Source organism: Apodemus sylvaticus, unplaced genomic scaffold (assembly GCF_947179515.1).
Source record: "Apodemus sylvaticus unplaced genomic scaffold, mApoSyl1.1 scaffold_325, whole genome shotgun sequence".
NCBI lineage: Eukaryota > Metazoa > Chordata > Mammalia > Rodentia > Muridae > Apodemus > Apodemus sylvaticus.
Window position 1 is genome coordinate 73,358 of NW_026263361.1, and position 13,218 is coordinate 86,575.

Below are 13,218 nucleotides of genomic sequence, written 5' to 3' on the forward strand. Positions count from 1 at the left end.
ATTTTCATGTGGATCTCACTTAATTTGTAGATGACATCAATTAATATGACTTATTCTGTGTTTAGTGTTGGCAGTGTCTAGTGTATTAATCTGGTTTACAGTTTTCATTTCTGCGGTCTTGGTTGGATTCATTTACACTTGTTAGATATTTTTAAATCTCTTATGCATGAAATTCTTAGTTCTCGTGTTTAATATTTGCTTACAGAAAAGCTGCAGGTGGCAATGGTATGTGTCTCATTTCTGTAGTTAAGAATTCAAAACTATATTGACTAAATAGTATGAGGGTGGGGCAGCCCTATCTATGTCATTCTTCATTGCTGAGAAAACAGTTCGAGGTAGACTTCGTTCAGCATTGTGTTGACTCTGCATTGTGTATAGCACTTATACTGAGATGATATTATTATTCTTTTTTTTTTTGGAAGTCCATAAGTAGCTTATTGTCTTCAAGACTACAGTGTAGATTCCTCTCCCAGAGAAGGGTCTTTCAAAGGTCTTTTCAACTGTCATCCAGGTTCAGGTCGCTCGCTTGTCATTTTTGTACATGGCTGAATTCTTTCTTTTGGACCACTCAGACTCCTGGTTTCCCCATGTATAGATCAGGTAGACCACTACAAATGGCGGCACCACGCACAGGATGCACTCTCGAGTGCGGAGCAGAATGTTGGGGATGCCTTTGCTGAAATAGCTCAGGAAGGCGCACTGCTCAAAGGGCGACAAGCTGTAGGAGATCTCGTGCCATATCTGCGTCAGGTTCCCAAACCCCTGGCCCATGGTGACAGCGGACCTCCACAGCGCTGAGCCGGCTTCCACACCGCTAATATTCTTCTTAAAGAAGGCATTGTCAGCATCTATTAAGATGATCGTGTGATTTTTATGGCCTTGATTCTACATATGTGATATATTTCATTTATTGTATTATGAAACCATCTTTTAAATGAAGACAATTGATTATGTTCTGTTGTCTTTTCATTGTCTTGAGTTTAGTTTGCAAGTATTATACTGAGAACAGTAAAAGTATTTTAATTCAAGGACAGTATTTTGCATATTCACAGACTGTGCTTGGATGGATTCCTTTCTTTTATATGGTAGAATTCACCAGTGAAAATAAATGGTCCTGAGCTTTTCTTCATTTAGAAGACATACCCTGGATGTGTGGTTGTCTAGCATTCAGTGATGTGTCATCATTGTACAAATCTGTATCCCCAGCACTCAGAGAATAGCAGAAAGAATAGCAGTTCAGGTCGTTCTCAAGTTCATAGCCAGTTGAAGCCTTGAATATATGACACTCTTTCTTAAAAATGTTAATATGTGTGTGTCTGTGTCTATGTGTCTGTGTGTATGTATCCCAAGAATGTCAAATTTCAGTCATTACTGAGAAAACAATTTTGGTGGTCAAAGGGAAATCTTTTATTTATGCTCTCTGTTTATTATTTCCCATCAACTAGTAGATTTGTACATAGTTTGTTCCTTTGTCTAATGCCATGAGGTTTGCAGTTTGCTTCTGCTCTCTTTTTGATGTTGGAGTTTATTGCTGTAAGCTTCCCTTTTAGAATTACTTTTCCTATGTTTCAAAGCCTGAAATGTGTTGTGTTTACATTGTGATTTGTCTCCAGATAGTTTTAGCTTCCCTTTTGATTACTTCTGTGACCCAGTGATTGTTCAGGGGTATGTTGTGTCATTTCCTTGTATTTGTAAGTTTTCTAAACTTCTTCCTGTTATGATTTCTTATTTAATCACTTTAAGGTCAGAGGCATTACTTTAAATTATTTCAATTTTCCAAAATTTGGCAAGACTGTGGGTGGTCTTGAATGTGAGCTGCAACAATTTTTGTATGTGTTTGATACAGTGTGTATGCTTTTTACTGGCGGAATATTCTGGATGCTTTCAGTTCATTGGCACTTGTCTTGTTCTTTTCGTATTTCCTTGCTAATTTCCTGACTCTGCCCTATCCACTGGTGAAAGTGACATCTACTTGCATTGTGTGCTTATATCTTCTTGGAAGTACAGGCATTTACTGTATCCTGATTAACTCCTTCTTTGTCTCTTGTGATAATGCTGACATAACTCCTTGCTTTTATTTACCATTTATGTCAAGTATCTTTTTCCATCTTCAGAATATGTGTAACCTCAAATATTTATATTTAATATAATTGGCAATAAAACCTTAGTATTTGTCTAAAATTCATTTGTTTCTCTTTGTTTCTTGCTGTTTTAGTTGTCGTTGGTTTTTCACCCTTAGCTGTCCTGAAACTCACTATGTAGCTCACCTAAATGTGGCCTTCTAGCACACGTCCTGTGTTAGGCTCTCAACAAGAACTCGCTGCCCCCAGAGTCTCCCTTCCCTGGTGTACATGCTTAAAAATGCAGATACTAATGCTGAACATAGGGTCTAGGTATAGATTCTCTAGTGATTGAACACAGCCCGTGAACAAAAACTCCTAAGATGTACAGACGTCCTTACAGAGCTCATTGCGGATTCACCATGCATGACATTCCCCTGCTGCAACAAGATAATCCTCACTGGAATTGTTCCAAAGGCAAAGAACGAGGTTGCACAGAATAAACTGAAGAATCAAAAACTTATGTCATAGGAATAAATCCAGCATAAAATAAATGCAGATAAAAGTTATTTTTTTAATAAGAGAGAAAGCCCAAATGGCTGAGAACTTAAATGATCCACATCTGTAGTCACCAGGGAATGGGAATCAGAATGGCTAAGGTAAAAAACTCAAGTCGCAGCACATGCTGTCGATGTGAAGGGGAACACACCTTCATTACTGGTAGGGTTGTAAATTTGTGAAACCACTCTGGAAAATCAATCTGGCAGTTCCTCAGAAAACTGGAAATAATTCCACCTAAAGACCCAGCTCCTGGGCATATACACAAAAGATGACCCACCATACACCATGGAAACGTGTTCTACTATATTCACAGCAGCCATATTTTGTAGCTTCAGGTTCTACATCCTGTTTTCTGACAGTCCAAGGATATTATGGACTCCCAGACTGAATTTTTGTTTCTTTTGTTTTTGTTTTTTGGATTTTTTTTTTTTCGAGACGGGGTTTCTCTGTGTAGCCCTGGCTGTCCTGAACTCACTCTGTAGACCAGGCTAGCCTTGAAATCCGCCTGCCTCTGCCTCCCAAGTGCTGGGATTAAAGGTGTGCGCCACCACCACCTTGGATGAATTTTCCTAATCTCAATAGCAATATTCTCTATAGAGGTCAACATTTTCTGCACACACTGGAATGGTTAGACAAGTCCTGCAGAGAAGGCTCTGTCATTTTTCCATGGGTCTGAAGCTGTGGTCATTCGTCTCCTGTTTTGGTGGCAACCTTCAGTGCCAACAATGCACATTTCACTTGGAAATTCACTTAAGACTTTCTCCAGTCTCCACAGAGCTACATCCATATTCCAGTTTTGTTGTTGGGTTTTGTTTTTCTTTTTCTTTTTTCTTCTCTGACTATAATTTCAACTGAAGTTCGAGTCGAATGATCAAGCCTACAGTTGAAGGTTTCCAGTTCAGTTAACATTGTCATAATTCATTTGCTGTTCAGAATTTTGAACTTTTCATTTGATTTATGACAAGGCAAAATCCTCAATGGAGAATCCGATGGAAAATTACCATTAATCCGGGAACCCTAGGTCAAGATGCCCTAGCTAATTTTCCTTCTGTTAACTGCCTATTTGTTCGGAGTCCCCTCCAGAAAGGTACTAATTTTAGGTTCTGTTAAATGGCTTGCTTCTGTGCACCTCCCTGCAGCTGCATAGCAAGGTTCTCTGATGTGGGCACTGCCTTCAGAAACCCTGTGCTAATGACATTCATTATAAATCCAAATTTCTGAGTGCGCTGCCAGCCAGCTTATAGGAAGCCATTCTATTGACGATGAACTGTGTCTGACTGGTCATCCGGGTGACCATTTTCTTGACTTCATTATTTTCTCTGTCTTCCTACAGCTGACAGAGCTTCTTTAAGATGGCTATTCTGAATTCTTCACAGGTGGTAAATAATACATAAACCTGCACGCTCTGGGGGTGCTGGGAGTTTAACTTGTGACTCTGATAATTTCATGTTTTTCCTGACTGTTTCTTGTAGCCTTCCATGGGCAACTGTCCATTTGGAGAAGCAGCCTCCTCTTGTAATCTTGTTTTGGCACAGGAAAAAAAGAATCCTTAATCAGCCTTAAAACCATTTCTAGAACGAGGAGCTGTAAAGGACCCACAAGGTGGCTCCCAACCATCTAGAACTCCACGGTCAGGGATCTTGATGCAGCTTTCGACTTTTACATTCAGCTGTACAAATGTGCTGCGCACGCATACTACACTAATGTCTGCAAACACAGAAAACAGAAATTTTTAAAGATTTTCTGAAATTTGTCAAACTGCCTGTGTGTGTGTGTGTGTGTGTGTGTGTGTCCGTCCGTCTGTCTGTCACACCTTTCCATTGTGAGGAAATGTAATCGGGTGTCTTTTGCCAATTCCACATTACCGTTCTAAGTGTTTTGTGCCAGGTCGCTTCCCTGAGATGAAAAGGTGATGACGAAAGTGTCTCGAGTTCTCTTCCCTCCTGAGGGAGCGTTGTCATAATCATGTGGGGCCTCCCTCTGCCTGAACCGTGTCCCTAAGACAGTTGCCCACTGTGCAGCTTCACGCCATCTGCAGGGAGCAACAGAGGCTGGGGAAGGCCATGCCATTCACTGAAAGCCGGGCTCACTGCCAAGCGTAGCACTGTAGACTGAAAACTGCTCTTTGGTGAGCTCGGGATCAGCTGCTGTTCTCTCGAGGTGAATTTGGATAAGATGGAGATATGCACACTCTGTCTTCCTCAACTCTCAGCTACCAGCTGAGGTCCGCACTTCTGGCTGAGGACAGGCTTGGCTGCTGAGAGCCGCCATTCCTCCCCTGTGCTCTTCATTGTCCTCGTGGTCTGACTCGCCATTATCTATCCTCCTAATGCTGGGAGTGAAGGGTCACTGAAGACTTCATCAGGTTCTCCGTCAATAGGCTGAAGAGAGTGGTGAATGCTTTGATTCTGCATTCCTCCTAGGACACTTATCAAGCCCCCCCAAGTTTCTTTCTGTCCAATTGCCCCAGCGTGAGGGACTTGATGGTTTCGGAAAAGTGAAATGCTCTTCTGCTCCATATAAATGTCCATGCACACCCGAAACCATGCATGCATTGCATGGTAGCTCATCTTTAATCGCAACACTCAGGAGAGAGAGGCAGGCAGATCGCTGTGAGCTCAAGGCCAGCCTGGTGTACATAGTGAGTTCCAGGATAGCCAAGGCTACACAGGAATCCTGAGTACAGTTTGCCTCTAGACTGTGGTTGTTAGGTTAGTCTCCACGGGATGGGTAAAGGCTAGCTCACTGTTGCACCCATGAACTCCCTGCTCACACTGAGCACTTAACATGCCGCTCCATCTTGTCCTTGCTGAAAGGGTTGCTAAGGAGAGGCTCCTCTGTAGCTGTCCCCTAGCCCCAGCCAAGGTTCTTTCTAGATTTTTCTTTTGCTTTCTTTAATTTGAATATAATGAATGTTTTTATTTACTATTTCATTTTGTATTTTGAATCCTTTTTAAACCGTGCCGGGTTTTGTGAGACTCCTGGATCTGACATGAATTGGAAAAATATTTCTTTTGCTTTTCTCTCCTCTCTTCCTAGCTATCTCATTATATGTGTATATATTCTCTGGTTGTTCTTATCTCTTTCAATCTCTTCTCTCTCTCTCTCTCTCTCTCTCTCTCTCTCTCTCTCTGTCTGTCTGTCTGTCTGTCTCTCTCTCACAATATGTGCGTGTGTGTGCGTGCTAATAAGCTTATGAAAGGCAATTTTCATTTTGTTGTAATGTTTTGATCTATAGCTTTTGTTATGATTCTTGTTCTTTTTTCAAGCCAGGGTTTCTCCATGGCTATACTGGAATTCTCTGTAGACCAGGCTGGCCTCAAACTCTCAAATACCTCCCTGCCTCTGCCTCCCACTTTCTGATATTATATCCTTCCACTGCCCGGCAGCATTTATTTTATTCTTAAGATTTGTTTTTTCCCTACTCTTTTGTTTGTTTGTGTTGGTCATTTGTTTTTGTTTTGACGTATTTGAACTTGCTATCTTTATGTGAGGATAAGCCTAAATTTGTAATATTCCTTCATTCTTCTCCCAAATGCTGAAATATAGACATGAACCGCCACACATTGGGTTTGTTTGGTTTTGTTTTGCAAAAATGTATACCTGTGACATATACGTTCTTGGTACTGAAGGATTCCATTCACAGTCTCTGGAACTGCCATATGGTGCTGGGAATTAAACTTGGTCTTCGAAAAGTAACCACTGCTGTTTTTAACAGCTGGGCCATGTCTCCAGCCCCAACAGAGGGTTTTGGGGTTTTGGGTTTTTGTTTTTTTTTTTTTTTAAATTACTGTGATGATCCTATAATGAACAAGAGAATGCAAGTGGTTTGTTTGTGTGTGTGTGTTTGTGTTTTTGTTTGTTTCACTGTGTGTCCTTTGCTGTCCAGAAATGTTCTCTGTAAATCAGGCTGACCTACAGCTTACAGAGCTCTGCCTGCTTTTGCGCTGGGATCAAAGGTATGCGCTAACACCTCCTAGCCAGATGGCTCTTCAGCAGACTGACTTTACTTCCACACAAGTATTATGATTGTATCTTCCTGTCCTGTGAAGAAGATTGATATTGGTTTGGGATTTGGCTTGGGAGGGGTTGGTTTCTGTTTTGTTTTGGGGGTTTTGTTTTTTTTGTTATTTTGTGGTTTTATCCCCCCTAAAAACCGTGTTGTCTTATTCTTTGGCTAAAAAATTTTTTTTACCATGTTTTAATTTATTGTGATATTGGGGTCACACCATAGAATGCATGTCAGGATTAGAGAACAGCTTGTGCGGGTCCACTCTCTTTCTACCATTTAGGTAGATCAATGTCAGGTGTGAACTTGAAGTATCAGGCCAAGAAAAGCAATTCCTCTGCATGTTGCCAGTACACGATCCATCCAATCCATGAGGATATAAGAGTTGAATTATTGCTAGGCGGTGGTGGCGCACGCCTGTAATCCCAGCACTCTGGGAGGCAGAGGCAGGCGGATTTCTGATTTCGAGGCCAGCCTGGTCTACAGAGTGAGTTCCAGGACAGCCAGGGCTACACAGAGAAACCCTGTCTCAAAAAAAACAAAACAAAACAAAACAAAACAAAACAAAAAGTTGAATTTTTTTTTGATACCAGGGAATTAGAATTGGCCATTATTTTCTAGAGCTACCTTAGCTTCAATCTTTGTCAAAGGCACAGATTTCATAGCTGATGTTCTACAATGTTCTTAGCTACCAGCTTAGCACAGTCACAACATTTATTCATTTTCTAATACCTAATTTATTTAGCCAAAAACTTAAATGTGCAGTCCTCGCCTGAAGTTTTCTGAACGTTAATGGCCAGATTTGGCAAACAACTGCTTCATGTGAGGTTTATATAAAGCATCTGACAATGAAAAGGAAAATAGCCAAAAACATGACTACCATTTCCTTTAGCACTTAGTACAATATCAAAGGACTTTAGGAAGTCCAAGTTTCTAGGAGTTTATTGTGATATCAGAATCACAGGAAAGTCAACAGATGCCAGATTAATAAAAGGAAAAAAATAATGAAAATAGGTCTTTGCGCAATAATAATTTTAGAAGTATATATAGTACCAATGTCCACTAAATAGACACAAAATTGCCATGCAATGGAATCGTGAGCCAGTCTTCGCTCTGTGGCTCAGTTTGTAGTATTTTTGCCTAGTATATATGAGGCCTGCAGTTCGAGCTGCACCATTGTGTAAAATCACCACACTGTATAAAATGGATTGTGGTGGGACACACCTGTAATCTCTGAACTTAGGAAGCATAGGCAAGAATGTCCCAAGAGAAATTCAAGATAATCCTTGTATACATACCAATTTTGAAGCCAATCTATCCTATATGAATATTTGCCTCAAACACAGTGGGGTATACGCCTCATTTAGAATTTGTTCTGTTCATTTGTTGACCTTTTTTTCCCCCAAATGGGTGGTTGTTGTGGACAGGCTGGCCTCAAACTTCCCAGCTGTGATATGACAGGACAGCAGCAGTCATGGGGTAGAGCAGATCTAACAGGCTGTGCTTGCTGCAGAGGGCAGAGCCCGGGATGTGGATGAGGCCCTGCAGCTCCCAGCGGCTTGAGAGGGGTGTACACATCAAGCGTTGCATTTTTGACATTGTTGAAATGTTTGTTTTCTTTGCTTTGATTCTAACTGCCCTCTTCTTCCCTTTTGGATTAGAAGTACGTACCTAAAAAAAAAAAAAACCTTCAGGAGCCACAGTTCTCTTACCTTAAGAGATCTTGGGAGTAAGAGCCCGAGGAGGGGGAGGGGCAGTGGAGTGTATGCTATATAGATCATGTGTTACTGTGTCAGGCTAGCATGAACCCAATGTGCTGGTTGGTGTGCTTCTTTGTTTTGCTTTGTTTTTGTCAACTTGACACAAACTTAGACATAACTATCATAGTTCTATAACATGAGCTTGTAGGCAAGCCTGTGAGACATTTTCTTGCTTATTGATTGATGCGGTAGGGCCTAGTGAGTGGTGCTACTCCTAGTCAGGTAGGACTACATGGTATAAGAATGACTGTTATCTTAAGTATAAAATGAAATTAAACCATTCCTCCTCAACTTGTTTTTGGTCATGGTATTTTATTACATTATTAGAGACCCTAATTGAGATACCCACTAAAACCATCTTGCCAGCCCTGACCTTAAGTTTCTAATCCTAGCCAGGCGGTCGTGGCGCACACCTGTAATCCCAGGACTCTGGGAGGCAGAGGCAGGCGGATTTCTGAGTTCGAGGCCAGCCTGGTCTACAGAGTGAGTTCCAGGACAGCCAGGGCTTATACAGAGAAACCCTGTCTCGAAAAAACAAAAAAAGTTTCTAATCCTGCCTCCTTCTCATAGGTACTAGAATTACCACCCCTGGTTCATCCCGTCCATGCGATCAAACCCAGGGCATCGTGCCTGGTACGTAAGCACTGTGTCTATGAAGCTATACTGCCTGTCCCTAAAGTATTAATTATAAGCCTTAAATTACCTCACACTTAAAATGCTAAGATACCATACTGGGTATATTTGTTTTTCTTGTGTAGGAATCTGAAATGAACATATGGAAGCTGAATTGGGAAGCCACCCTATCACGAATATGATTTTCCAGGCTACCAGCATCTGAAGCACACATGACCGAGGGCTCGCACAGCCTCTGTCTGCCGTCCCTCATCTCCACCACTGCTGGGGCAATAACCAGGAGGCCAACTGCACTGCCAGCAGCGATCCTGGCGGTGCAGGCCATGAAGCCACTGTAGCGTAGAAGTCTTCATGATCCAACTAAAAGATGCCAAAAGCAAATGGGATGTTTCTCCCCAGTATCCTCCTAGTATGACAATGCAGTTTGAAAGGGTATATGGCCACTGAGGGAACCTAACCATTAGTTTTTTATTCCACTGCGGAATTTCATTTGTTTCCTTGTGGCCGGGGGGTTTTAATCACCTAGAACAGGGTACCTTTCCTTCCCACTCCCAAACTGAAGGTTTCCTTAGAGAGAAGCAGTGCATGTGCTAGAAATGTCTGCAGTGACTGCCTTCCTAGTTTAGCAACTGAAAAGAAGGAAGGAAATGACTGCTGCAGAGGCCTAAATTCTAGCTCGTCCTGCCCACGTGCAAGCTGGGCTGACTCTGAGGCAGCTTTACAGTCTCCCTCTGAGGCAAGCACACTCAAGCCCTGCTGCTGACTCTCATGCCAGTTTAGCTCTGAGCTGCAAGGCCAAGTCGCCTAGCATTCACGTCTCTCACCCATGTTAGTGAGGTCCTGTACCCACTTCACTTCCTGAGATGGACAAGGGATGGTGGCAGTTCTTTCCTACCTCATAGGAAAAAGCAGCTGCCAAGCTAACAGGTAAGTGACCCAGCCACTTTCTCTAGATTATCCCTTGATTAGACAGAACCATCAGAAGTTTGAACTTTGGGTGTTTTAAATTAGGCTTTTTCTGTGTAACCGATATCATCCGAGAATGTCAAGTTCCTACCAATTGGGGCACGACACCCCAATATTGGCTCTTTTACAATGTAGACCAGGGTGGGCCTGAGATCCTGAGTTGATCCCAGGCACTTTGTGCTGCGATCAGAGGTATGCACAGGGCCCAGCTGGGCAAATTCTTCTGACTAATCATTTCTCTTTCCTGCTCAAACCCAAGCAGGCCCTGGAGTCACAAGCCCAGCCCCACTCCTATTCTTTCCTATCACGGATGTTTAAGCAGAGAGAGGGACGAAAGACAAAGCAAGATTAAAAGGGAACCAAAGAAGGGGAGGGCAAAGGGGAATGAAATAGTGGGGAATAATTAAAGAATGAACACAGCCGAGCAGGGTGGCCCAACTCTACTCACTGCCCTTGGGAAGGCAACCCAGGAAGAGCCATCATGACTCAGACTCAAATAGATGGCACACACACACACACACACACACACTGTTAAATAGCAGCCAGAAAAGAAGAAAAGGCAAAGGAAAATTCCAAAAGGATCCTGCAAGCCATGCTGTGTGGATCAGAGAACCCTTCCTTTGCGGATCCATCAGTAATTGGGATCTACCTGCTGTAAAAAGTTTTCTTTTTCTTTCTTTTTTTTTTTATTTTTCTTTTTTTTATTTTTTAATTTTATTTTTTTGGTTTTGGTTTTCAGTTTTTCAAGACAGGGTTTCTCTGTGTAGCCCTGGCTGTCCTGGAACTCACTCTGTAGGCCAGGCTGGCCTTGAACTCAGAAATCCACCTGCCTCTGCCTCCCAAGTGCTGGGATTACAGGCGTGTGCCACCACTGCCCTGCAAGGCCTTGAGAAGATTTAAAACTGTGAATTCAATCTGTTTTCCTACTGAGTGCTCATCGCCTTTCAATTTAACCCATTTGAAAGAACACACTGTAACCAGTACCTTGGATTTTTTTGTGGACTCTAATTTTGACAAGCTAAACTTAAAACACAGCTTGAATCTTAAACTGCATTATATAATTCTCTCCTGGCCCTGTTTCAGGCACAGGCGTTCGTGTGTGTGTGTGTGTGTGTGTGTGTGTGTAAAACATTTGTTGGAGGCATTAAGATTGACAGCAACATTGAAAAAAAAGCAACTGCCCGGGTGCAAAGGGTACAGTGAAATAAAAAACACGGACAACACCATTCCATGGTTAGAGGGAATTATTTTGTTGTAGATAAAAGGATGAGAATAGCAAAAAGCAGCTGGGGAATGTCCTGGCTAAAGTGGGGGAGAGGCAGACTGGCTGTTGCCAGGGCTTTGAGAGAGGTAAGATTAGCTGGAAGAGCCTGGAACTAGTGGGGCTCTAAACTGCTCGAGGTTTAAGTTAATTGAGAACTAGAAGCTCATTCCAGAGGTTGGAGAGCAGTGGGTTTAGATAAGAGGGTAGTGGCTTTTCCTGGCAAATAAAGCTCTTTCAAAGCTTACTGAGAAATGCTGAGTGTTTACTGACTGGGTCAGAGTCCAGTCTGAGCTGAGGCTAGGAAGGTTCAGACCTGACAGCCACTACAGAAGTGGAAAACAACATGTCCCATGTCCGTATCTATCATCTGTGATTTTCTGGGCTATCGGGGGTCTGTGTGCAGCCAATAAAGTAACTTCTTCCCATGCAAAACTAATAAGATGCTAGGCAAGGAGTCCTCATCTTATGTCATCTTTTAAAGGTGTTCTTTGATAAAGAATACAGCTCTTATAGGAGATGTGCCGCAGCTGGGTCTTTCTCTAGTGTCCAGGCAGTGGTCCTCGCCCAGTATTCTGGGCAGCCTTTTGAGCATCCTTCCAAGCTCCCTCCAGTGTCTGCAGACAGTTGCTAAGGAGTAAGATACATCTGCCACAGCTTCAAGCTGAACAAACCTGGCAAGCCTCAGGTGCTCAAAGTTCCTGTCACCTACAAGGGAGGAGCATTGCCAAGTGCCTCTGCTATGGTACAGAGGGCAAAACTTCCCAGTGTGGGCTGTCTGAGGATGCCTTATAGTCCAGGAGCTTCTCCTGGTTTAACTTGCTCCCACAGGCGTGTGTGTGTGTGTGTGTGTGTGTGTGTTTCCATGCCTCCTCAGAAGTAAGAGCGCTGATGGTCTATGCTGCAGAGTTTGGTTTGGTTTGACACAGGCCCTCACACCCTGTCGATCAAGCTGAAGTTGGGCTGGCGCTCACCCTCCAGCAGCACAGCCCCGGGACCCAGATTCCACTCGTCCCGCTGGGCTGAGCTCTAGCCCTGGGTGTGCTGAGCTGTGGACTTCAGGAAGGTCTCTCTACCTTTCATCCCTGGGCTTTGGAAAGCCCTGGCTGTGCTGTGCGCCTCTGCGGACTCGGGGCCGCCTGCTCCCTCCTTCCCTGGTAACAGCGCCCCTCTGAGGGGCTGGTGAAAGCGTTGATCTGCAGCTTCCTCTGTGGGGGCTTCTCCTTTAAGGGGGGCAGGGAAGCTGCTCTGCACAGTGCTGCAGCCAGCCTGGCCGGGGAGCTGGCAGCTGCAGCTCCTGCTCTGGCCTCTGCCTGTGGCTGCAGTGTCTCCTCAGAGGCCCCCTCAGGCCTGTCCCCCTCCCTGTGCTGCGCTCCTGCACTCAGGGGCAGGAGTAAAGAGCCTCATTGCACGGGCAGAAGACCCGCCCCTCCCCCACCCCGGCCAGACCTAGCTTTTCTTTTGGGCAGGGATGAGACAAAAGGCTTCATCATGCCTGCCCTGGCTCTGTCACCAACCAGCACAGAGTGGGAAGCCTCGGCTAGGGCTTTTCTTTCAGGTACTGCAAACATCTTTGAAAAGTCTGTCTTAGGCTTCCCCAAACCACATATTGTTAGAACCAAACTTTTGCATCGCTTCAGTGTTCTGAGGTCAGGAAGCACAGGCTAGGAGGCTATGTGCTGGGTGGAGATGCTACACTTGAGTGTGTGTGTGTGTGTGTGTGTGTGTGTGTGTGTGTGTGTGTGTGTCTGTGTGTTAGGGGATGGGGAGGACACATTTATCTCCCAGAAACCCAGATGTGGAGCTGGACAGGAGGGACAGTGGGCCTACCCAGGGCTTACAGGCCAGCCCCAGCCATCCCGGAGACCCTGTTGTCAGGAAGGAGAAGTCACCGCAGACAAAATGCTCTTTTCTTTTGCTATCTGGTTTATCGAGGATATTTGGAAATGGCGTTTTAAAAGTAAAAGA

The 13,218-nt window shown here is 43.8% G+C and overlaps 1 protein-coding gene across 1 annotated transcript; it reads right to left on the reverse strand.

The window, feature by feature from the left end:
• Positions 1-513: 513 nt before the first annotated feature.
• Positions 514-796, reverse strand: LOC127676178 (cytochrome b-c1 complex subunit 8-like). The gene has a single exon (XM_052172132.1). The coding sequence runs from the start codon at positions 769-771 to the stop codon at positions 514-516; it is 258 nt and encodes an 85-aa protein (XP_052028092.1). The 5' UTR covers positions 772-796.
• Positions 797-13,218: the final 12,422 nt, after the last annotated feature.

Bases quoted from the DNA above. Each gene is read 5' to 3' on its own strand.
- LOC127676178 (XM_052172132.1), bottom strand. From the start codon at position 771: ATGGGCCAGGGGTTTGGGAACCTGACGCAGATATGGCACGAGATCTCC.